At 29.7% G+C, this 25,957-nt stretch overlaps 1 protein-coding gene across 1 annotated transcript; it reads left to right on the top strand.

Annotated features, from left to right (window-relative positions):
- On the top strand, positions 1 to 25,660 carry LOC148277822 (uncharacterized). Its single transcript, XM_088232330.1, has 6 exons — positions 1 to 280; positions 2,161 to 2,302; positions 10,302 to 10,512; positions 13,451 to 13,486; positions 24,755 to 24,871; positions 25,253 to 25,660. Exons 1-6 carry the CDS (start codon positions 199 to 201, stop codon positions 25,502 to 25,504), a joined length of 840 nt encoding a protein of 279 aa, XP_088088456.1. The 5' UTR covers positions 1 to 198; the 3' UTR covers positions 25,505 to 25,660.
- The last annotated feature ends 297 nt before the right edge of the window (positions 25,661 to 25,957 follow it).

Below are 25,957 nucleotides of genomic sequence, written 5' to 3'. Positions count from 1 at the left end.
GAGTTCATAGTAGCTAAACTGATCGACTAGATTTGACTAGCTCTGAGTATTGCCTATATAAACGTGACATCGCGAGACATAGGTTCAGTTTGCTTTTTTGATTAACTACACAAGTGCTAAACTTTTCCTATGATATGAACGACCAACTAAACTAAACTGTAAAGCGGAAATTCATTACTGGTTATACGTAGTTTCAGAATGTACAAAATATTATTTGTGAGTGTATTGTGCCTGTCTCCTTTGTTAGTGTATGCTTATGATTGGACGGACACAGATTTTAGTAAGAATTTCATTTATTTAATAAAAACATTGTTTTTCATGCGAATATCGATGAGTATTACTAGATAACAATTAAAATTTATTCAATTAACTTTTCATTTGTCTTTTTTGACAAAAATCTCGTGGTCAACGAAGAACAAAATAATAGGCTTTTCTACGCACTATTTTGACATTGCTTTAGTTTTTTATTTTTTTTATTTTATTTTATTTTAAGTTCACAAACAGTAAACGATATCACAATATAAATACAATTTATAAAATAAAAAATAATAACACTAATCATCTTTCACCAATTATATGTGAACACCAATAGTCACAAAAGAAAATTTTAAAATTACATATGGACCAAAATTTAGTTTTCATTATATGTTATTAAATCAGTTATTAGAATTTATCTAAGATTAATTTTAATAAAATTTCATTTAAGATAGATGCAATTTATACAATCGAATATAATTTTTCTATTATACTATAATTTATTAATAGTTTCTTTTAAATTTTATTTCCTTGTAGTTCTGAATACGCGCTAATTGAAAAAATAAAAATTTCATTAAAGTCCCGAAATGAGTTGAAGTAACTCCTGGAAATGCAATTAATGTGCATTCTGTTTTCTAAAATATTTTCTTTTGAATAATTTACAAATAAAAAAAATATATTTTAAAATATTGATAAAAAAAAATTCGTGCGTGCAACATTCTTTCATTCAATCAATGATAATCTTAACTTATATCTGAACTGTTTTTACATATACCTATTAATGAAATAGATCTTAATAAATTATCGTGTAAATTGGACATTAAATCTCTTGTTGACATTCTTGTTATCAAACTCATTTAACCGGTGCTACGCAGGTATTTTGTGAAATCGTCAAAGGAACTGGTTTGCAAGCATGATATTTTGTATTGGCGACAACTTCCCAATAATGATTGAATATTTTATTGAATTTAAAACAATCATTTAAAAGATTTCTGTAAAATTGTACGTGATAACTTTATAATTATTTATTATATATACGGCCTAAGCCAATCACAACAGTTACATTAAGAAACATATCCAGGAAACTAAAGAAAAAAAAACTAAGTAGCAAAGAAAAACAAGGGCAATAAAATAATGGTACATAATATATTCATACACATGATAAATATAAACGTCTTAAAGCTAAACCATGCCAATTCATTTTCATCCCAAACTATTTGTAGTATATATTTTTTTAAATGATGTAATTTGCATGTTAAGCGTTTCAACCGTAACTTTTTGAGGTGCAATTGGTTCTCAGTTAATTCCTGATTCTTAATATTATAAAACATTTGTATAAAATCACTAACGGATTTTTTTATGTCTACCGGTTTCGAGACGTACCCATCTCTTTGTCAGGACAGCATTTAAACTAACATGTGAAACCCACTAGGTATACATACACATTTACCATAGTTGTGGCACAACCAATATGCCGATTTGAAACCACGTGCTTTAAGTAAGTGACCCTTTCAAGCACTGATTATAATTTATGAAAATGTTTGATGTTATTAGAAAGGGTATGTTTTGAAGCCGATAGACATAAAAAAAATGTTAGTGGTTATTTACAAATATTAATTAACATTTAGTCAAATGTTTGACAAAGATAATGCTTTAAATATAAGTAGTACTCGTTAATCTAGATCCATTTTTTCTATTTCTTTTTACTTTTTGGCGTAAATAATTATCATCATTTTTTGTTCTCGTTTATAATTATTGTTTGTCTACCTTTTATTATGCTCCTAACAATTCAAAAAATTCAAGAAAAAATAATGAGCATCAGTAAATAAAATATCGAATGGAGTCAAGAAAGCTTTTTGAAAAAAAAATTTTTTTTCCTTAAAATAAATTTCCCTGCTTTTTCAGACTATATTCTGCAGTCAGACCTTTTGGAGAACGCTGATTTCTTCGATGAAGACTTAGTTCCTTTAAACCACAGAGTCACTAGGGATGTTGAGAAGCCGATGAAAAATGAGAAAACTCCAGGACCTTCATCCGAATGCTCACCGTGAGTAGATAAATAACTTCTCAGGGAAGAAATCCAGCCAGCCTACAAACATTTTGAAATACTCGAAACATTGTTGAAATAAATAATGTTAAACATTACTTAACTCATCTTCAACAGAAACACATATTTTCTTTTCTTCAAATAAATAAAACCAAAATTTCGGATATATTTTAAAAATATCCCAAAATGTAACCAAAAAAATAATTTAAGTAAAATTCAATGAATTAATCTAATGGTAAGAATTAAAAAGTATATCATTTTAAAGGTTGTTAATTAGAGTTAAGTGCAAATTAAAATGAATTAATTGAAATCGAGTGGAAAGCGCTCTTCCAGGATTTTGCTTTAATGTAACTCACAAATTTGTATTCTTTATCGGCCTTGACATGGAAATCATCGACTCGATAGCTACTCTCAGGTAAGACTACTGAAAAATTGAATGGACATAGGCTCCCTTCATAGTGTAGAGGTTGACGCGATTGGCAACGATGTTTGAAGTTCCGGGTTTGCTTTCTGGAAGAGTTGAACATGAAAATTTAATTTTCCCATCAATATTCCCTGCAGTATTTCACTCTCCTAAGACGTGAGTTTAAGAGAAAGACTGATCACCTGAATTGTAACAAATAGGTTGCTGTGCCAGTGCCCTATGCACCACCGATTTTCAATACAAAAACAATGATATTTTTTTCATCATTATTCCCTTTTCACATCTAATAATGATTAGGGCACTACATTGGTACACCAATCATAGCGAATCCTGTTTTTTTTTCAAGACAAAATGATCAGTCATACGCTTCAGATGCTATTTCAGAGGCTATGTGATATTCTATTTTAAAAATACATTTTTTAAAAGAATATTTCACGTCAACCATGTCGGGATGACTTTTACAATTTTTTACCTTAAACAAATTATTCATTTCGAATCAAGACCTTAGGAGTAAAAATATGTTCGCCTTGTTGGATGGTGGTTAGCACGTTTTCCTATCATTGATTAAGTTCTGGGTCCAAACGCTCGCAAAATGAACGTGAAATATTGATTTAAAGTTGTCTTGACTCAATTTTTCATTATTTTTGGACCTCCAGTGCAAGACTGATCACCGTACCTACATGCAAAAGATGAATGAAATCCGTTGCATTTTGTTTACCAATGCAATGCCTTATGCGCCACTGAAAGCGGAATGGTAAACGACGATGATTGTAATGAATTATCATTGTAATGTCTATACAGAAAAAAAAGTTAAATTTTAATGGTAGAAATAAGTTCAATTTCAATGTCACAATCGCTTAATTGGCTGGAATAAAGTAAATTAATTATAAATAAATGCATTTAAAAATCATTTGAATAAATCAAGACAAACAAAAATGAGTTACAACACACATACACTGAACTTTATTTTAAAAAAAATATATGAATCTACTCGATTCACTTGAGAACCTGGTTAGAATTTTTTTTTTATAGAAAATGAATTCATGTTAATGTCGGGTATTATTCAAATAAATTTCTAATTATTTACCTCACCTATGTTCATTAGAACTAGTATATGTAGTCACTCTGACATATACAACTACAGTCCCAGATATATTTAATCACAACACACTATAAAGATTCGCACACGAACATTAATAATAATCAGACATAAACTGAAAATCGAACGGTTAATCAAATATAATTGCGCGGCAATTTACTGTTAATTAGCAAATATTTATTAGAAATTTATTCAAAATTTACGGTTACTAACAAGTACTAGTTAAAATTATATTTACCGCCCAATTAACATATAATTTTTATGTGTTTCAATTAATAATTTTATCTACTAATGACACTCAATTTAGAACTGTTTATGTTTGAATAAATTAATGAATCTTAGATTAAATGCAGAATAGAAATAGCACGATCAGCATTCAATGGCATGAAATCATTATTTTTCTTAATTTAAAACTGAGACAGAGGATGGTCAAGTGCTATGTGTGGTCAATACTGCTCTACGGGGTTGAAACATGGACTCTCAAGGTGAACTCCATGAACCGATTAGAGGCATTTGAAATGTGGCTTCACCGGAGAATGCTGAAAATCCCGTGGACAGATTTAGTGACCAACGTGGAGGTGTTGAGACGAGCCAGTGCCGAAAAAGAACTACTGTCCTCAATAAAACAGAGAAAACTCGAATATCTGGGCCATATCATGCGCGGAAGCAAATATACGCTTCTACAGCTTATTATGATGGGAAAGATCGAGGGAAGGCGTGGGTTGGAAGGCGACAGATGTCCTGGCTGAGAAACATCCGCGACTGGACGGGAGTGCGTGGGGTTGAGGCGCTGTTCCAGTTGGCGCAGGACCGGAATGCCTATTCTAGAGTGATCGCCAACGTCGGGGAGACCTGATATGGCACAGAAAGAAGAAGAATGAATCTTAATAAGTCAACGTAAAATAATTTATTTAAAAAAATTGAAACAGTACAAAACAAACATGAAAAAAATATTCGAAAAAATGTAAAATGTGGGAGCTTTTTGTAACTTTAAACTGCTTTCCCTAGAAAATTTTCATCATCGAGTGCTAAAACATTAGTGTTGACATAAAATAAAAAAGGGTATAGATAAATTAATGATACAGTACGTTTTATGTCTAAAAATATTATTTAATTCATCATCATCATCATTCTCTTTCCGCACCGAATGGGGCATAGGGCACTGCATTGGTGCACCGATCGTATTTCTATCTATTTTTTTTACATAAAGATAAGATGATCAGTCTTATGCTTCAGGTACCAGTCCAGGGACATTGAAATATTTTGGTGTAAAAACACCCTTTCAAATAAATATTTCATGTCAACCATGTCGGAAATTGAACTCGAGACCTCTTGCATGGTAAGCAAACGCACTGACCATTGCACCACGAGGCCGACAAAATTATAAGATTAGCTGAGAAAAAACTTTGAAACATCAAAATCGACAGTGGTTTTAAAATAAAAAGATGCACGGTATAATTATTAATAAACTGTGCTTTTTTATTTGAAAGGTTGAATATTTTATTATTTTTACATTTTTGTTTGAAACTTTCACCGGCTTACAAGTTACAAGGGTACATTTCCAGTGCTAAGCCACGCAATTGAATATATTTTTTTACGTGTAAATATATAAATATGTATAATTTTTTTAATATTCCGTTTTTATAATTATTTATCATAATTTCTCATATGGTAGTATATTTTTACATCACATATTACTACAATTATTTTATCAATTATTTTTTTAAATATAACAACTTTCAAACAAAGAAACAAAAATTAATATAAGAATATACAGGCAATTTCATTTTGTTATTTAAAATTGGTCAAAACTATTCATACAATATCAAGTTTTTAAATATTGAAAACCGTAGTTACATGAATCATTTTGAATAGGTACTATGAATATTGTTAACTGAATCGGCATCCATTTTGTAATGTTACATTTCATTATAAATTATTATGAAAACAAAACTTTTTTTAAGTGTAACACAACTGTAGTAGTGTTCTTGTAAAAAAATAAAAATTGTGTAACACTAATAACAAAGTTTTATTTTCATACTAATCTAAGTACTATGAAACTTAAAAAAACGGAAATTCAACATTTGTGAAACAGTAGTTTTCCGTATTTTTTTGTTCCATTAAGTTGTTTGTCCTAAATTCAATTACGTCGTACAATTCATAGACCCTTCAATTATTAGACATTTTATTAAAATACAGTGTAACATAATAATTAAATAAAAAACAAACACTAAATTATTTTCAATGCAATGCGGATTCTATCATTCTTATAAAACACATTTTGATAAACATTGATTTATTGCAAACGTAAAACTGGATTTTCTTCCCAATCTAACAGAATTTTAAAAGCATTTGCATGATTCGTTATAAAACTGAATCGGCTGTCGAGCGTACAAATAAAATATATACACCGAATTCCAAATGCTAATTTGCCTGTTTTTGCAATGCAAATCAGAGTTTTTTTAGAGACTACAGATTGGTGAACAACGACATTTGGTATTTTGGTAAACGGTTTGCATTTTATGGAAACTGAAATCAAATGAAAAACTGAAGACTTTAACAGATGTTTTCGTTTATTTTACTTTTTAAAATTTTTCATTTAGAATACTAATTATGATTTTTTAAATTAATTTTAATGTTCAAATGTTAAGATATCACCCCCTGCTTGGAACTTTTAGTAAGACTGAGAAAGGAAAGTTGATAGCAAAGATATATTTAACTGTCAGTTCAACTACTGAATTACTAAAAACAATGTCTAGAAGAAAGGATTTTATTATTTAATGATTCAGTAGGTTAATTGAAATCAAAAAAAAAATCAACAATAACTATTGCCAAAACCATGTACCTATTTTAGTCCAATCATTAAATTAAGTTCGCTGTAATTTTCGCTTTATTGATACACAAGAAAGAAATATATATTTTTTAATGTATATAAATTGGTAGTATGTCTAGAGGACAGGTTGCTGAACTTAATTAAAAGATTCATTATTTTGTTGTCAACAAAATATTTTTAAGTCCTAAAAAGATTTTTTTTAAAAACATTTATTAATTAAGACTTCAATTTAAAAAAGGTGGCATTTGGAGGACTTATTGCTAAAAGCAATATCTCCTAGCTAACCAAAATAAGGCTGGTTCAAAAAAATTGTCGTTGGCGTGAGGCTTTAATATTTTTGAATGAATGTATTTTTTTATTTTAGAATTACAGCTATTTTTAAGCGAGAAGATAAATCTTTTAAGTCTATAAAAATAATTATTTATGCACTTTATATTATGAGAAATGAGATAACGAGTTTGAAATTAGATAGAAAGAAGATCGGGGAAAGAAAATGAATAAAAAGAAAAAGAAGGAAAAAAGATATAAATGAATAATTATGTTCAGCATGTCGAGACTCAAACCCAAAAGTCCTTGCATGGTATAAAATGTGCTATTAGATCAGAAGGCGGATGGTTATACAAATTGAGTATTTTTAAAAAAGCTCATAATTTCTGGTTTATTATGCCGTGTGTTGTTTGTTCTTGTCAGAGTGACGTTTTGGACAGTATTGCAGCATCCATCATTTGGGATGGTATTATAAAAAGGGCTTCCAGCCTCGACGCAAGTTTGAGTCCCGAGGCAGAGATGAGACATTTCGAAAATTCGAAACTTTTTGAGACTTCTAGACTATTTGGCACTAGCGATAAGTCGTACAAAAAATAGCCCATGCAGTAAATAAATCACATCAAAGCATACTTTAAATGAAACTGTTATATTCAAATGAATATAAAACAAACCGACCAACTATCTCCATATCATCAAACATAAATCACAATAGACTAACTCAAATAACATTACAGATTTTTTTCCCTTAAATCAACGACCAGTTAAGAGTAAAATCGTCTAGAAACCAGTAACCATCATGCTCTAGACTGAATTAAAATATGAGCAGCTTCATCAAACATTTCATTCGAGTAGTGTTACACTGATCCAGCTTCAGTCAAATTAAAAAAAGCACTTCGGACATGGCGAATGTTTTTTTTAAATTGAATTCTTAGTGTGGCCTGCGCTAGAATAGAGACTAAAATTTTACCTTTGTTTAGCAGACTGATACCGCAAATAAATCATATTTTCATTATTTCAGCATGTGTTAATTTGGTTTTTCCTTTATTTTTCTTTTCTTTTCTTTTCTTTACATGATTATGTCATACCATATTTATGTGCTCTTAACTTTTTACTAATTAAAAAAGGAATGGCTCACGCTCAGACACTGTAGTCTTTGTGGGCATTTTTTCCAATTCATGTTTTATCTTCATTTGAAGATGTATTTTTCTAAAGTTTGTTTTTGTTATTATATTTGTATGGAAAAATAAACAAATATAAAATAAAATAATAATAAAATTCTATTACTTTATTTTATAACATGGCATTTTTACCTTTATTTAAAATTAGTATGTAAATAACGAGGTAACAAAGCGTTTTTTTCTTAAGAGAGCGTTTAGAATCGTAGTGCAGATCTCGAAATTTCAATACCAGCATCTCAAAATTTTAGAACTTGAAAACGTTTAAATTTCTAGAGTCTCAAGTCTCGAATGGAGACTTTAGTTATAACCTAGAAAAACATCATCAGTATCCACAAAGCTATGGTAATCTAAAAGCTATTATTTTGTTATTTAAAAATTTATTTACTTGCCGTTTGAAACAAATACATACTGCATTTTGTTCAATTATAATGATGGTAAATTAAACCCGAGTTCAGTTGATACAGGATAATTTCAAGTAACTAATGTAACAGGTTTGCCAAACATAATAGGTAAGTTTAACCTTGTTCAATATTTGAATTGCATTCTAGGCATGATTGCTGTTCGCATATCCTTCTATTCAATAGAAGCTCGACAAATTCAGCGTAATCCGAATATCCGTTGAAAATTACTGAACAATGTACCATAGGTATATAGCCCTATAGAAATTCTCCTAAGTTTCTAGTTTCTATGCCTTTATGATGAAATTTCTATTTCCTTTTTCCGACCAAGTCTAGTTGTTCATTAAAATAGGTAAAATACGTTAAACAACGAAATTATGATAAATAAAGTTAAATGGGACTGATTTAACGATGTTTGTCAAGGCGATACTCTGGTGAAAATTTTTAAAGTGATCAAATCTAAATAAAGTAAATACATAAAATATCGTATTATTTGCCTCTCTGTGTCCCGGCGAATTCAGAATACTGTTCTGAGTGTGTGAATTAGAATCCTAAACTACTGTTTTCGACTTAATGGCTGCTCTTGGTAAACATCCTAAAAAAGAAAATCGATTGTTGAAATGTCCGCCTAGTAGTATAGTGTTTTGCACATTTGGTTACCATAGATTAGGTCCCGTGCTCGATTCTTGGGAAGGATGATATCAAAAATTAGTTTTTAAAGGTGGTTTTATACTTAAATATTTTATTGTCTCTGGACTAAAACCTGAGGTATAAAACTGTTGCTTTACCTTCCCGTAACATATTATCGTGAATCGCCGATTAAAAAAAAAAACATTAATGAAATATTTGCGTTCTTATGATTCACCCAAATATCTTAATTTTGGGATCGTTATCAACAAGTTGTACATTGAAAGCATCCACCACATACCCGAATCCGTTTTAAAGGCTAGATGTCTTTCTTCGGATTCACTCATACAAGCAAGCAATTTTTTTTTTTCATTACAAATTGATTATATTTCATCCTTTACTAACCAAATTCAGTAAGAAAAAGCACGAACAAATATTTACATTTACAACTTTCAATGTCGCTCTAAAACCACCCCTCATTGTCTACATAGTAGGGACAAAAGGAGGTATAAATAAAATAAATAAATAAATCCTCCACCCACTTCAAACCCCTTTATGCTGACAGTGATAGGAAACGTTAGTTACAACTCTCTGGAGCTCCAGAACGCCCCCAGGTGACACTTAAGGCTAGTCACCGGCAGCGCACCCAAAAGCAACAGACTTACCCAAAGACTACTGGTTGCAAACCAACTTTTGCCACCACTCATACCTACTCAAACTGTAATTATTGAAGAATTTTCCCTCATCAAACAAAAGCAATAAAGGAGACGTAAATTCCGTGCTCAGGGAAGTCCAGTTGTACATAAATCACTATTGGAAAATGGAAATTAAGTTGGAGTTTAATTTGGTTTGAACCTCAGGCCTAAAATCCGTGATTCCGAAACACTAGCCATTGGACCACAACCTGATTCATTTTACAATTATATTGAATAATGCAGTGACCTATGCACCACATGTTGTGGATAAGTTTAGATGATGATGATAATAATTCTATAATCTTTAGATATTATTTTTAACTACTATTTTCGATTAAAATATTTTTCATGTTTTCGGTGGAAATCAAGCACAGAATTCCCATGTAAGAGACCAGTATTATGTCTACAATACTACGAGGGCTGTCTTTTACAATAATCTTATAAGACATGTTTCGTAATTAGTGTCGTGTTTTTCTAGGTCTTCTCCGGCTAATAATGAGGGCTTGAGGTATCAGAGAGCATGTTGCGGGGAACGGGACGATCTAAAGATGCATGGAGAGGCCTTGAAAGAACTAAGGAAGGAATGTTTCAAGGAACTCAGGAGAACCAAAAAGTCTAAATCCGAGGAAGCAGAACCCATCGACATGTTTAATTGTGACAGAGTAACAAAACTGAAAGACGATACTGTGGTAAGAATCATTTATTTACTTAATCCCAAAAATCATCTATTCTTTATTTAATTTTCACCAATTTAATAACATGACTTAACTTAAAAATTAAACTTATATTACAAACTTGAGTAATATAGTTATGCCACACTCCACACCGTATGCATATGCACGAGTAATAACTAGGGTACATAATGCACCTTAGCCTCCGCTGTATTTATATAATGTAAAAAAAAATCTACCGAAATTGGTGTTTTGTATTCAAGTGTACATTTATTTTTATATTCATAAAAATAAAAAAAATATTTACAAAATTATAATAATAAAATTTGGGTACCATAAATTATTTTATATTATATTTACAATACAACATTACGATGTTTAATTTCTTACATTTGATTAACTAGGCATTTATAATTAGTAGTTTTATTTTTTTTGTTTTGTAATATTAGTATAGAACTATTTATGCTCTAAAAGATAAAAATCTCCATCTTAGAACAGGCTGAGCCATGTTAGATGGAGACTAACATAAACAGAGAACACTCCGTTTTTATTTTCTATTCATTAGTTTTATATAGATTTCCTGTTATTTATACAAATTTTTATGCAATGAATTTATAAAATAAATAAGTTTACGTCCGGTTTTCAGCGAAATGTAGATCTTTGCCACAAGCATATTTATAGGTCGTAAAATCCTCAATTTAGTGAGTAGAAAAAAAAAATAAGGAGCGTAAATGTTTTTTTTATCGTTCAACAGGTCTGTATTTTCCAAAAATGTATATCCAAAAAAGGAATAATGTTTTTTTTGTGTATAAAAAAAGTTTGTTAAATGTTTATAAACGATGTGCATTTTTTATGGGTCCCAATCAGATTGTTTCCTTAAATTTTTTATGGTTTCTACCCATTCATTTATTTTTATTGGATTTTTGGTAATACTTAAATAATATTGACTGACATTCAATACATATTTGAAAATCGCTTTCCTGAATAAAGTGCACCTCTGTTGGTAAAAAGAGTGGAGTTTGACATTTGCAGTAAGAATTTTGTATTTGAAAATTAATTGATTGAAGTTTTGGAATTGAACCATTAACAAGTACGTAGGTACCTACTTACCAATGAAAAGTTAAACCATCTTTTTTACGTTTATTCAAATGCCTTTTTCACGCTTTCTCGGCATAACCAAGCATTTCTTTTCAATTTTGACAATATCTTTTTAGTGTTTCGGGTACGTCTAGGTATACTAATAGATCGATGGTTTAATTTAAAACACCAAACCTGTTTCTATGGTTATATAAAAGCATTGTGAAGTAAATTTTTGTAAGTATACTTAATAATATTTCATCTTAAGAGGAAATGCGATCCGACTTTTCTTCATACAAACTTATTCCCGTATTTTGTCTCTGGATTATGACACTTGAGCAGTGATTTTTTTAGACACTATAGGTATTTACTATTGGCATGTCCCTGTTGTTTTGTTTTTATTTAAATGAGTTTACTATGGTAACTAGAAATATCCAAAAACCCGTAAAAACCAAAGTTATATCTGCTGTCTTCGGGCGCACGGGAAACAAAAATAACTATTTTTGAAAAATGCATAACCTACCGATATAGAAAATTTTACGCTGATACTCTGTCTAAAAAAATAACAATATTGGTTCGGTTTTGAGGTGCTGAAAACGGGATAACGAAACGTCGATTTTGTCTATTCTAACAAAAGGTCTGACATGCAGTTGTCTTTATCGCACAGTATCGGGGAGGCATCTGCAGAACAGTGACAGGAAAACAATGTTCGAATACCGGCTCATCAAAATTCTCTGTTCTCTAAATTTATTTCAACCAAAAAACAAAAAGAATCATGTATACGTACATACGTACGCACATCGATAAGGACGAGGTTGTCAATTTTTTTAAAGTGCGAGATTAGCAATTAGCAACAAATCTGCTTTCCTTCCATACTTTTACTCTTATTTGCTTTTTATATATTTTGATTTTTTTTTCATTTTGTATTTTTGTGTTTTTTCCATTATGTCTTTTTGTATTATTTAATTTAGTACTCAATCTTATTTGGCATATTTTTTATTACTCCTATTTCTTACTACAGTGTACAGTGAGTTTATAGAAACCATAGCTCAATTATCATTTCAATTTTGTTTTTATATATATATTCTTTTTTTATTGATTTCTATGAGACTTTTAATTTGTTTTTTTTTCAATACTTCTATATTTTACTGTTATACTTTTATTCTGTTGATTTCAATGATATTGTTATTTTGTTTATTTGATTTTGTTTGAATCTAAATTTGTATAATTTATAATTTGCATTTTAATATTTATTTCTGATTATCTTTTTTAAATAGTATTATTTTTTCTTCAGTATCATTTTATTATTTATTACTTGTACCTTTTTTTCTAGATTTTTATTTTATTGCATCATATGTCATTATATTTTAATATAATAAATTTTACTTTGTATTTCTTATTGTTATTTATTGTGGCTTGACACTGGCATAGTCTAAAAAGCCTTAAAAAATTCATTTATATTTAAATTAGTGTAATTTTGAATGAATAAATAAATGAATACCTGATTTGGACTAAATACAATGATAAATTGATATTTTACTTTCGGAAATGTTCATTTCATAGCTAACATTGCCGGGTTCAGCTCGTTTGTAATAAAGTTTAAGTTGTACGTGAATGTGGAGACTTTTTTAGCCCTAATTTTTTTTTTAGAACTCATTGAATACTTTCGAGCTTTATAAAATATTTAGTTTGAGTGCTAGTCAATCTCATTTTAGGAATACAATTATCTTTTTTTTTACTATGGGTAATGTTTCAAGATCTTACCTTCTTCCAGGTAAAAACTTCCGGCTAAACTTTAAGTTCTTTTTGTTGACATTTTAAGAAATTTGGCATTTTAATTTGTAAAACACTCTCCAATATGATTTTTGTTTTGTTTCAGTGCGCAATGGAATGCGTGGGCAAAAAGAAATATGTGGTAAGTTATTGAGTTTGTTTTTACTAGTATTCTTTATGACATGAATAGTTTATGAAAATGTATTTTCACTTTCCTTTTAAAGTATTAAATGTTCTACTAGTACCTCAAAAATGTAATTAGTTGTACTTGTAGGTTTTTTTAAATATTTATTTTACTTTTTGTTCATCATGTAAACTGTAAACTAACGGGCTCATTGCCAAATGGCAATTTCTTACAACCAACCATATCGTTTTATAATAATCGTTTTTAGTTACAATTTTAACATAAACTAAATATATCAAAGTAGATTCTGATAGAAAAAAAACATGTACTCATCATTTAATGTAACTATATTTATGAATAAAAATAATAAATAGTAACAGTAATATAATTCAAGTTTCAAAACATATTTAATATAAAATAAATAAAAATACCTAAAGATATACAAAATTGAAATAATTGTATTTTTATATAAATTGCGTAAAATTAGTACTATTACTTGATGGAAAAAGGAATAAATGGAAAGAGGAAAAAAAAAAGATTAAGGAAAAGAAAGAAGACAGAGATACTGTACATTTGATAGTGGATGGTAAATTATTCCACAGTCGAGCCACATGGACACTATTCAATTCTATTCAATTTTCAATTTAATTTTATTTTTTTATATATATGTATGTACGTTACGAAATGGAATATCTGAATTCATACATATGGAAATAGTTTAATTAAATAGGTTGAATTAGGTCAATATAAAAAAACACATAAGTAAACATAATATCCAGAGAATAATATGTTAAAAATATAAGAGAATCTTGTAACGGAAAACTCCCTCAGAGACGTGAAAAATGTCAATGTCCAAAGTAATATGAGTGACTATCTGAATTAGAGAAAAAAAAAGAATTGAACGTATTTATGCAGAAAGCAGCAAGCCATAGAAAAGTGAAACTGAGATAATAGCACCTTTGTGAGAAGCGTGAATTGTCAAATCTACAAAAAAGTTGGAATGTTTTTGTCTTTGACAAATGATTAACAATAAATACATTAGTTTTTTTGGTATAAAAAACAAGAATCTTGTTATATATTTGAACGGTGTAAATGAATTTTAAAGTACCGTTATATTTTTCTAGTCCTGTGGGTGTTTTCTGCAAATTGAGAAATTCTATTTTTGTGATCGGCACTATTTTCAGAAGGTGATTTTTACAGTTTTTTGTATGAAAGCGGTCTGGCTATTTTAAGAAGAACATATAATTGATCTTCCTGCACCCGATAACAATAATAATATTTCATTTTTTTTGAAATTGTACACTGGCTGCTTTCTGCATAACAACGTTCAATTGTGGATGAATAAGAACGAAGAGGTAAACCATGAATTGGATAAGCTTCGGAATTTTTCACGGAGGTATATAGATGCGTAAGGACTCTGAAGTAAATAGAAGTAAAAGGGAGTCATAGTCTCTCGGCTGTCTAATTTGGAGCCATTTTGGTTGCCTGTGATAATGAAAAATGTGGTAATATTTCCTGAGACCAAAAATATGCATTATGCATGTATTTTGAAGTCATTCAAGTTTGTTGAGTTGTTCACAGCTTAAATAAGTCATGGAAGCATTTATACCGTATTATATCTAATTGTTTGGTTTTTAAATATTTTTTTGCAGGTTAAATTTTTCATTCAATAGAGTATTATTTCAGTCCCTAGACTGGTACCTGGAGCGTAAGACTGATCATCTTACCTTCATGTAACAAAAATGATCAAGATACACTGTGATTGGTGTACCGATGCAGTGCACTATGTAACATTTGGTGCGGAAAGGGATTGATGTTGATCATTTTAATCAAAAATTTATAATGCATTGTTAATTAATGGCTAAATTGTCATGAACTCTTTCTCTCAACACGTTTTAAATTTATCTTTAAGAAATAGACCTTTATTTATTGAACCTACTTTAACACATTTTTAAAGAATTAAACATACTTAAAAAAAAATCTTTTTAAATAGGGCTTTTGTTTAATTTTCGTTCTCGTTAATTATTTTTAGTTCAATTTATTTATATGTTCAACAATATAGTAAATTTTATTTGAAAAACTCTAAACATTTGTTGTTATTGTATGTACTTATATTTAGTAAATTTGCAAAACTCCTCTTTCAAATAACCTGCCAAGTTTTTTCAATTAATCAAAACCGCTAAAATAACAAAAGGCTTTATTTCTGCTTTACGAAACATCATTTAATTTTAAATTTAATTTGTAAATTTGTATTCTGTAACTATTTAATTGGATGCACAATCAATTTTAACGCGTAACTATTACAAAAGTAGAAAAAGAATTAACTGCACCGGGAATTAATTGCACCGGTTAACCAGATAAATTTAATACCTGAAATGAATCAAAATTCAGCAATTTAATTGCGTCATAAAATTGTGGGGAAATTTGGTAGGAATAATCTAACTTGCCAACGCAAACAACAAATCGGTGGAAACACGAAGAGGAAAACAAAATGGATTCATACCTACTATGGCGGAAATGAAACATATTTGCCAATCAGTTATTGGCTTCAATCAATCTACACTCATTGCAAACATTAAATGCAATCAAATATGGAAATTTGTTTTAATGTGTACACAAGTCCATTGTGTTATCATTTAGCTGTTATGCCAATCATATTTTTTATCGTTCTCTCTAATCAAACAAACTTTTATGTTGTTTACGAAACGTGCGAGCTTCCTGCAAATTCGTAACACGGACACACAATTTATTATTCAACGTAGAAAAGCAAAATTGTTTTAAATTTTTAATTTCAATGAAATGTTTCTTTGGAATTCACATGCTCTGTTGCTGAACCTTATTTGAATGATAGAATTATTAGTATTTAAATTCCAACACTTTGCTTTTGCACAATAAAACTGGGAAACATAAAAGGTAGTTTGAAAATTGTGACATAAACAGATATAAAACGTTTTTTTTGTTTTAACTATTATGAACAATAAATATTGTGAAGTATTTGGTTGGATGTAAAATAAGTAGTAAATATACAGAAATTAGTTTAAGTGCGTATATAAAACAATTGTACAAATATTATAAAGTAGAACAATAATTAGTTTGTACAATAGTGAAAGAACAAGTAAAGAAGTAAATATTGTGTTGTAAAAACTCTGCGACACTATGATTATTATCATTAAACTTATTAAATAAAGCAAATACATTAATAATCGTACATAAAATTTCAAGGGCTAAATAATTTTACAGGATAAAAAGAATTTTCAAACATGGGTATAAATTTCAACTTTATTAAAAAGAAACATTTTTCTGTAAACTGATTTATTATTTATGAAATACGAATGTATTTCCTAATTAATCACCAAAAGCTTCGTTTTATAATTTTATAACATTATTTTACAAAATGATTACTTAAGTTAATAAATTTTTTTCAAAATATTTTTATTCAAAAACGGCACTTAGTGCCTTTTGTATAATATTTCAAAATACATTATTCAAAATTCATACAGATAAGTAAAAGTAAGTTATATATGGCATTTAAAAATAAACTTGAACTGATACCAACATTTTTTTACAAATTTGTAGAAAGTGTGAAAATAAAAACCAAAAAAATGTAAATTTTATTTTGGATTTATTGGTTAAATTCATTTGAATATTAATAATATGTGGCTATGAATCCATTGATAAATATTAATATTTAAAAAAATTACAAAAATGGTTCACAAAAATACAATACAAATACCGCAAAACTTAATTTATTTTCTTATTTATCCAGAGCACTTTTCCTGGTATCAATAAAATAAGTACGTTTTATTCCTTTCAGATCAGCAATATATAAATATTAAAATTTTATTTTAAATACCCGCAAAATAATTCCGCTATGAGTAGAAGGATATGTAAAATAATTTTGAATAAAAATCAAAAATTCAAAGAGATGAATTCCACAGTAATTAATTTTATTACAACGGGATTCCATTGAGAATTATCCTGCCATACTGACATAATTTAAACAATATTATTTTATTTGTTGGTTTATTATGGCTTGAAAAAATATGCGAACCCACTTATATCTGAAATATTAATTTATTTATGTTGATTTCGATGTTTAATTATCCAAAATATACATATTCCGTAGATATTATAATTAAACATACGTGCGTGTTAAAGGAACTTGGTTGGTGTTTTAGTGTAAAATGAATGAAAACTTAATATCCGAAACATATACCGTGCATTTCCCAAGTGTGGCACTTACGAACACCTCACAACCCACGGAAAGTACATTCGTGAATTAAATTTATGTTCCTCAGAATACGTTTATTTCATTCTTGTTCCATGGCGACCAAAGGCGTGTATACCTTGTTAATTAATTTCCTCGTAACGAATATTTTGAATAACCTTCATTCCTCTATCTTCACCTAGTGGTGTGTACGTGAAGAGAACATGTTTGCTACTGCTCGAGTAATTGCAATTGAAGACCTTGTTTTATAATCCCCAAATGTCACAAACCAACCATTTTTCAGGAGAGCGTTTAAACTGAATACCACGGTGTTACTATTGTTTTGATGTCTTAACAAAATAAAATCATCGATATACTTTAAGTGCACCGTAATAAATTTGAAAATTTTATAAGTATTTATTGTATACTCAAATATAATATTATAAAAAAATGTGGGTGTGATAATGCAAGTGTTTCAATATTTTGGAAGAATGTATTAACCTAGCTGGAGGGGAGGATTTGAATCCCCCATATGTAATTCAATAACTCAAGTATTATAAAAGCTATTTGCGCTTTCTTTTTTGTAATCGTTAAAATAACAGAAAGAAACATTTTCCTGATTTTTAAAAAAATCTTTAAATAGTTTAATATTAAAACAAAAAAAAAACCTAAATAACATTAGGATCGATTTCACTTTATGTTCATTAGCATTAGGTAAACTAACAAAAATGAAAAAAAAATACACGAATGAGTAAAATATGTGTACATGACGATCATAAACACTTCCAATTTTTTATTCTCGTGACGCTATATACAAGTAGCCGCTGGGGTCGTTTGGTCCCCCCGTTCGGATAATGTATTATTTTTGGATGCTTAGTGAGGAAAAGGTTAAGCTCTCCAGGACAAAAAACATTTTCAAGAGAGGAATTAAGGACTAGATTTTCCTCAGAGTTGAGTGGAAAACTCCTTGATGATTTTCTGAATATTTTAGCTACTCTAGAATACTCTTTACCATACTGATGTTCCAAATATTTTGTTTTTTCAATTTTATTATTGTTATTTTTCTAATCCTATATAATATTTATGATGATATACTCATGTGTCTGCGTCGACAAATTGCTCGTCTCAACTCAACACAGGACTTTTAGTCCTATGGAGTTGGGACTTATATCTCAAAAAATGTGTAATAAAAAAAACAATAAAAATACACAGAACAAAATGGTTTCTAAAAATTTTTTTTTTTTTACAATAATTGGACATTTGTGGTTTTTAGTACAAACCAAATAAAACAGCTCAAAAATTAGTATGATCAGTTGAAATAAAAATAGTGGTTTTTAAAAAACTTATATAGTTTTGAAATTTTTGAAGTTTTGAAATTTTTTTTAGTATGCATCGCTTAAAATCACATAAAAAAATATCCGAAACACCTATGAACTATCAAACAATAGGTTTTAATGGCGATACATAAATAGTGGCAGAATTGATAATTAAAGGATTTTTTTTGATCATTCATACGAATTGTGTGAATGATATAGACAATTATTTAAATATATTTCGATAGAGAGGGAAAACATTTCTTAGAAGGGAATATGGAAATCTAGGCATTTACAGGGCTTATGACTTGTCATTGGCTGGTTTAAGTGGTCACTTTAAACACTGTGTAACGTTCACCGTTCTGCCCATGTTTGAACACCCACATTTCCTCAATTCTTCCATCTGTTAACTTTTGTAAAGTAAAAGAACTGAAACCTTTATCACGTGGGTGAGATTCATGCAAGGCAACGCCTGAAAACAAATTTCCAATTTTTAGTCTGCAAGCATTTGGAAAAACTCGAACATTGTTAGACAATTATTGCTGTAAATAGGTGCGTAGGTTTTTACGGACACTGCCATCACTATGCTTATTTTTTTATGATCCTGTGTAAGTAAAATTCTGTATGTTATTATTTCCGTTCGTTACTTATGAAATGAATTATTGCTGTTTTCACAAATATTATTATTACCGTATTTTAAACAGAAAATTTGAAACACCTACGTTTTTCTTTAATTATTTGGAAAAAAACGTTTGTATGAACGCATTGACAGAGAATAATAAAATTTTGCAATGTTCGTTTGGAAAATTTTTGAGAGGTCCTCAATTTTGATTACGAGGAAGAATGACAATATCCGACCTAAACGTTTCATGCAATTTGCTAAAACCACGGTAAAAGGATCAATACAATGAAAAGAGCAGTGTTAGATTCAATGAAAATTGAATTTAAAACTACTATTTTCATTGTGAAACAAAAAAAAATTAACTTGATTTTAATTTTTGAATGAGTTGACCCTCGATCTTTAAAACGGTTTTTGTTTGCATTGAGAAGGAAGTACTTGAAGTGTATAGGGTACTGAGTTGGCATTACAATCGCATCATATCTCGATCAATTTTTGTCGTATAAAGGGAAGATAAAATAATGTCTTTACACGCACTGAAACAAAAAATGTTTTTCTCCGAAAGCAAAAGTTGAATTTCTCTTTTTCTTAAACAATGCAGTGTTAAGTTTTAAGGTTGATTTATAAATCGTGTTTGTCCGTGTCTTGATTTGAAACTATGGAATATATTAATATGTGAAAATTTAACAAACGAACAACGTCGTTTCCCGCTAAGGGTTAGCAAAGAGGATAGAACGCCACATCACTATTTTTGCATACATACTTTGCGTATTTTACATATATTCATCTTCACGTGCACGCGCGCCGATTACTCCGACATTTTACATATCCGTCTTCAAGTGTTTCTTAGATTTGGTCTAAAAATTGTTTGAATTGCTTTTTAAAATATTTCATTTTCAGTGGTGTTTTAGAAATTATTGTCTTTATATTTTATCGTTTATTTTTGGTATTTTAAAACTCCAAAAGAGGTTTACCAATAAAAAATCTCTTGTCTCATGAAATGAATGAAATGAAAATGAAAAATGAACGATTCGTCATGATCGAAGAACAACGACGTATCTGATTTTCTTCAACCTTACATGAGAGCGGTAAAAAAATATTTTTTACACTTAATGTTTTTGTATTTTTTACGCTTGATAAGTTTAAAGGTAGATCATATATTTTTTTTCTAACCAAAATACAAAACCTTTACAAAACTAAATATAAAAGACATTCGATTTTGCTCAACGAAATTTAGTGATTGTTCAACGATCACGACGAATTCGATATAAAATTACTTGAATAATATTGCAAACGTATGACTAATTAATGACACTGTCAAATTTATTTTTAAAACAAAGCATTAATTCGTCTCTGAGAATACGTTTTTTTTTTTATCTTACAGCAATGTGAAATCCTTCTAAAACATTGTACAATGTACAGTGCCATTTTATTTTCATAAATACTCAATGGCCCTAGATTGCCTCACCGCAGGCGCTGCGCTGGTGTCCAAAGTAGCCATTTTGTTTTATAAATAAAATCGTAATGGCGTCTTCTCGTTCGTTTTGTTCCGAAATTTGTACTCGACTCATGAAGTCAGCTCTGACAGTCCTAATATAATATCAATCCTCCGAGACTCAGCAAAAGCATAACAAGGCTTGAACTGCGATCCTGAAAACGAAAGTAACGACAAAATAAGCAAATAAAAACTGCACCAATATAAAAAAATACAATTTTCACTTACACGATGTTATTTTATCGTGTCCTTTTTACCAAAGTGTCACCTAGGATTTATATATTTAGTAAGTACTGTTGGTCAGTATATGTATCAATGCTTTCTGCAGAAGAGAATAGTCCAAGCTGGTCTGAATTTAAGACTCCGGTTATAAACTTTTAGGTTTCCGGCAAAGTAAGTCTTGGACCACTTGGTCGAAATGAAAGTAACATTCAAACTGAAAATAAATACGGAGTTTTCCGTGTGTTTTACTTTTTGTTCAGTGCATTCAGTTTGTTGGTGTATTTTTGTTTATGAAAGTGTTGGTATTAAAACGCTTATTCTAGTATTCTAGACACGTTTAAAGTAGAGAGTCTATATGGGAGCGTTGTCTTAGCTATTGTTTCATGATACACCGTAAACTTTTGTATAAACCAATACAAAAAACCATCACTCCTCACTTTATAAATAAATGAACAAACGAAAGAATGGCTCTGTGTTTATTAAGCGCTAATTGGAAATCACAAACCGTTTTTAAAATGAGGTATTAAATGTTATAAAATATTTGTACCTGTAAAAAGTACCCGTCTCTTCGTCAGGATACCAATTAAACTAACATGCCAAGTCCACTAGACACCTTCACCATAGTTGTTGCACAAGAATATAAAACTAACGTGCCGATTTGAAACCAGAAATAGTTGTCAGAGAAATAGTTGGAAAAAGGGGGAGAGGATGAAGAGAGGGGTATGAGTTAAAAAGGTATGAAAATAATTATCCTATCTCTCTTTTTCAGCTATTTCACTCACAACATCAAACGTTTTCATAAATCAATCAGTGCATGAAAGGGTTGCCTACTTACCTGCCTGATAGAATGTTGTTTCAAATCGGCATGTTGTTTTTTTTTATATTTTAGTCCAACATCTATGGTGAAGGCGTTTAGTAAGTTTTGCATGTTAGTTTAATTGGTGTCTTGACAAAGAGACGAATACGTATGTCTTGAAACCGATTGACATAGAAAAGTCGGTACACATAAATATCAAATAACGTTTAGTAAAAAGTCGGCCTCGTCGTGTAATAGAGTGTTTGCCTATCGTGCAAGAGGTCTTGGGTTCGATTCTCAACATGGTTGATATGAAATATTTATTTGAAAGGGTGTTTTTACACAAGAATATTTCATAGTTCCTGGACTGGTACCTGAAGCGTAAGACTGATTACCTTACCTTCATGAAACAAAAATGATCATAATACGCTGCAATTGGTGTACTTATGTATTTCCCTATGCACCATTAGGTGCCGAAAAAAGAATGATGATGTAAAATGTTTGACCATAAAGTAAATAATAGTGATACGAGGTATGTACTTTTTAGGATTTATTATTTTAATTGAGAGAAAATCACGTTTTACTAATAAATCTAACCTCACTTTTAAAAATAATTTTGCCACAAGTAAAATTAATATACTTAAAAGTCTGCGTCGTTGTGTAGTGTTTGCCTACCATATCTTAGTTCCCGGGTTCGATTCCTGAGAAGGTCAACACGAAATATTTATTAAAAAGTTAGTTCTACACTGCAATTATTCATGTTCCTGGCACCTGAAGCATATAGCTGATCACCTTCCATTCTTTTAATAGATGATTCATATACCCTGGCTCTTGTGAAGCAATGTTGTACCCTATCCACCATCTGATATGATGATTAAAAAGAATATTTTTATAATATATTACAATAAAAATCCAACTGTCCAGCGTTTGATTATTTACCCAAATATTACATTTTAAGGGTCATTTTCAACGAGTTGTAAATAACTCACTGTTAGAAAATGGGATTTAAGTTGGAGTAGAGTGAGATTTGAACCTTTGAACCGTCAGCCCGAGACACTAGCCACGAGACCACAACCCGAATCTTTAATTAGTGCCATACGATATTCGGATACGCAGAAATTTAGATAATTAGATTAGTAATTAAACTCTTGCAATGTTTTGAAAGAAAACGTTTTTTTTTTCTAAGATCGCTTTGTTATTTCTTATGAAAAAATACAGGAATCTCATTAAAACTTACTTTAACATGTCCAGCGAAATTAATTGCTTCATAGAAAAAACCATCAGCGCTCTTTTTATTTGTTATTATAACATCTGCTTAATTTTTTAATTCCTGATCCAGATTTTTGGCAATCTGGATGACTGGAGCTCGGATAAACGATGTTCCACTGTACTAGCGTTTGACTCGTTTGACTACCAATGATTAAATTATTTTTTTTACTTGACGACTATTCAAGTCATGAAATATTTTTAAGGGTAAGCTTTTATAGGCTTTCAAATATGCCAAATTTCAGTTGACTCCATTACTTTTTATATCAAAACCATGTTTACTATATACTGACTATTTGATTTACATTTACATTTTTTTTACATTTTTTTGCACCACAACAGGCCAGGAAGCCTAATTACAGTGGTGAATTTCATCACAGAGCACCCAGGCTTGAGAAAAATCACATTTTAATTCTTTGTGTTCTCACCGGTAATCGAACCCGGAACCTTCCGTGCGTGAGTCAAGCGTCTTGACCACTACACCACGGAGGCCGCCACGTTGATAAGGGTGTGTATCGATGTCCAGATATAAACCGCTAAAAATATTTATTTATTTTAAAGAAACAAACAGCCGACAATGATATAGTAACATAAAAAAAAAAAAACAGTTTTAAGACAGACTAGCAAAGTTTCTAAATAATAATCATATATATAATTAAATTGTGTTACAACAAAAGGGTGTGTTTATGTGTATTTGTATGAGAGTAAGTGTAGATGTGTGTTTATGTGTATTAGTGTAGGAGTAATTGTTCGGGTGTGTGTAAGTGTGAGCATCATTAAATAGTAACTGGTATATATATGTCACAATACTCTTTAATATGTATCTTATGTTTTGTTACTTTTTAACGTGTTATACAATTTATACAAATGGGTTGCGACCGTTAGTAAATAATTAAATATATATGATAATTTCACAGATTGTAATATCCATCATTTTTCCCATGTTTTAACATCTATAACTACTTCAAATCATCTAACTGTTGATTTTTGTAAGGTCATCATTTTACCTACTTGCAACGTATAAAAAGACAAATTTTTATCCTTCATAAATTTGAAAATTAACATTATAAAAATAACAGTTTTTTAGTATAATATATTTTTAAAAAAACCTCTGAATTGAATGCGGAAGAAGCTAAATATATGTCAAAACATACTTTTGTGGAGGTCTATCCCTTTTATCCAACTCTTTAGGTGAATAGCATGAAGGTAGAAGTAATTGAATTGGTTTAATTTTTAAATAAAGGTTTTTGAGTTTTTCACACCCTTCCATTATTTTCGATTCTCTCAAAAGTTTTCGGGTTTCCTTGTGCTCTTTTTTATAATATATATTTATGACTATGCTATAGCTATCACAATGATTTATTTCAGGTGGATTCCTATGGGAACATTGATTCTGTGAACGTGACAAGATTCGTCAAGAGTGAGCTGGTCACCAAGGACTGGCAAAAGGAGATCATTGACTCCGTACTGGAAAAATGCCTTAAGGTAAAACATTTATTTCATCCATAAATTTATCGCTCTCGCTCTACTCAAACATCCTGGAATTTTTTTCTCAAGTTTGATCCCTATTCTATAAACTTCATTTGGATAAAGTTGAAGCATGCCAATAAAATACCGTAGATGGTTTAACCTATGATTATAATACTCTAGGATATGTTAAAAGTTAAAGCAACATCATGAAATATTATTACCAAAAGTCTTACCGAATAGACTGTTATAATATTATACACGTACTTAGGTATAAGATCTAAATAACGAATATATTTCAAACTGTTTTCGTCCACTAATAATAATTGTTAGCATCAATTGGAAAGCAATTTCTTGGATTGGAAAAAAATCAGGTATGTTTATTTTTTTTTTTTTCAGAAAAATACGGATCAGGAAGATATCGTCAGTGGAAAAGACACCTCAAAATGCAATTCCTCGAGCCTTAAGTTCAGTCACTGTTTGTGGCGAGAGATGCAATTATCCTGCCCTAAAGATCTCGCTAGAGACACGAAAGCCTGTCAGAGGATGAGGGAGAGACTGCAGAAGAAGGAGTTCCCCAACTTCGATAGGAGAGGTAGACCCAGACCTGGAAGACCAGATAAGGGATCCAAAAAAAATAAAGATGAATAAATACCTTGATCTCTTTTTAAAAGAAACAAGGTTTTAAGATAAAATTTAATAATATCGTATCTTCAAAAGACGTCCATTTTTACAAAAAAATATTTCATAGAATTGTTATCATGGTTTGGTACATGTCGTTATTTATAAATAAACTTGGAAAAATTACTTCTGTTTTTATTTATAGATATTTTATAAATTGTTTGTTTTGTAATTTATATATTTTAGCAATTGCCTTATTAAATAAAATACCATTTTGTAGAAAATATGTATACATAAATGAATATATGTTTCCCTTCTTATAATTTACCCTAATATTTAAATTTTGGGGTATTTTCAACGATTTTGATTATACCTTATTAAAATATGTATACAATGTTATAACACATTATTTAAAAATAGTTGTTACATTAAATATGTATTTTAAATAAGTTTTCAATAAATAAAACAACTTATTGTTATCAA

Source organism: Micrasema longulum, unplaced genomic scaffold, assembly GCF_059751315.1.
Source record: "Micrasema longulum isolate JH-2025_06_02 unplaced genomic scaffold, ASM5975131v1 h1tg000972l, whole genome shotgun sequence".
NCBI classification, from domain to species: Eukaryota; Metazoa; Arthropoda; class Insecta; order Trichoptera; family Brachycentridae; genus Micrasema; species Micrasema longulum.
Note: the sequence above shows the minus strand (reverse complement) of the source record. Positions and strands in the feature narration are given on the sequence as shown.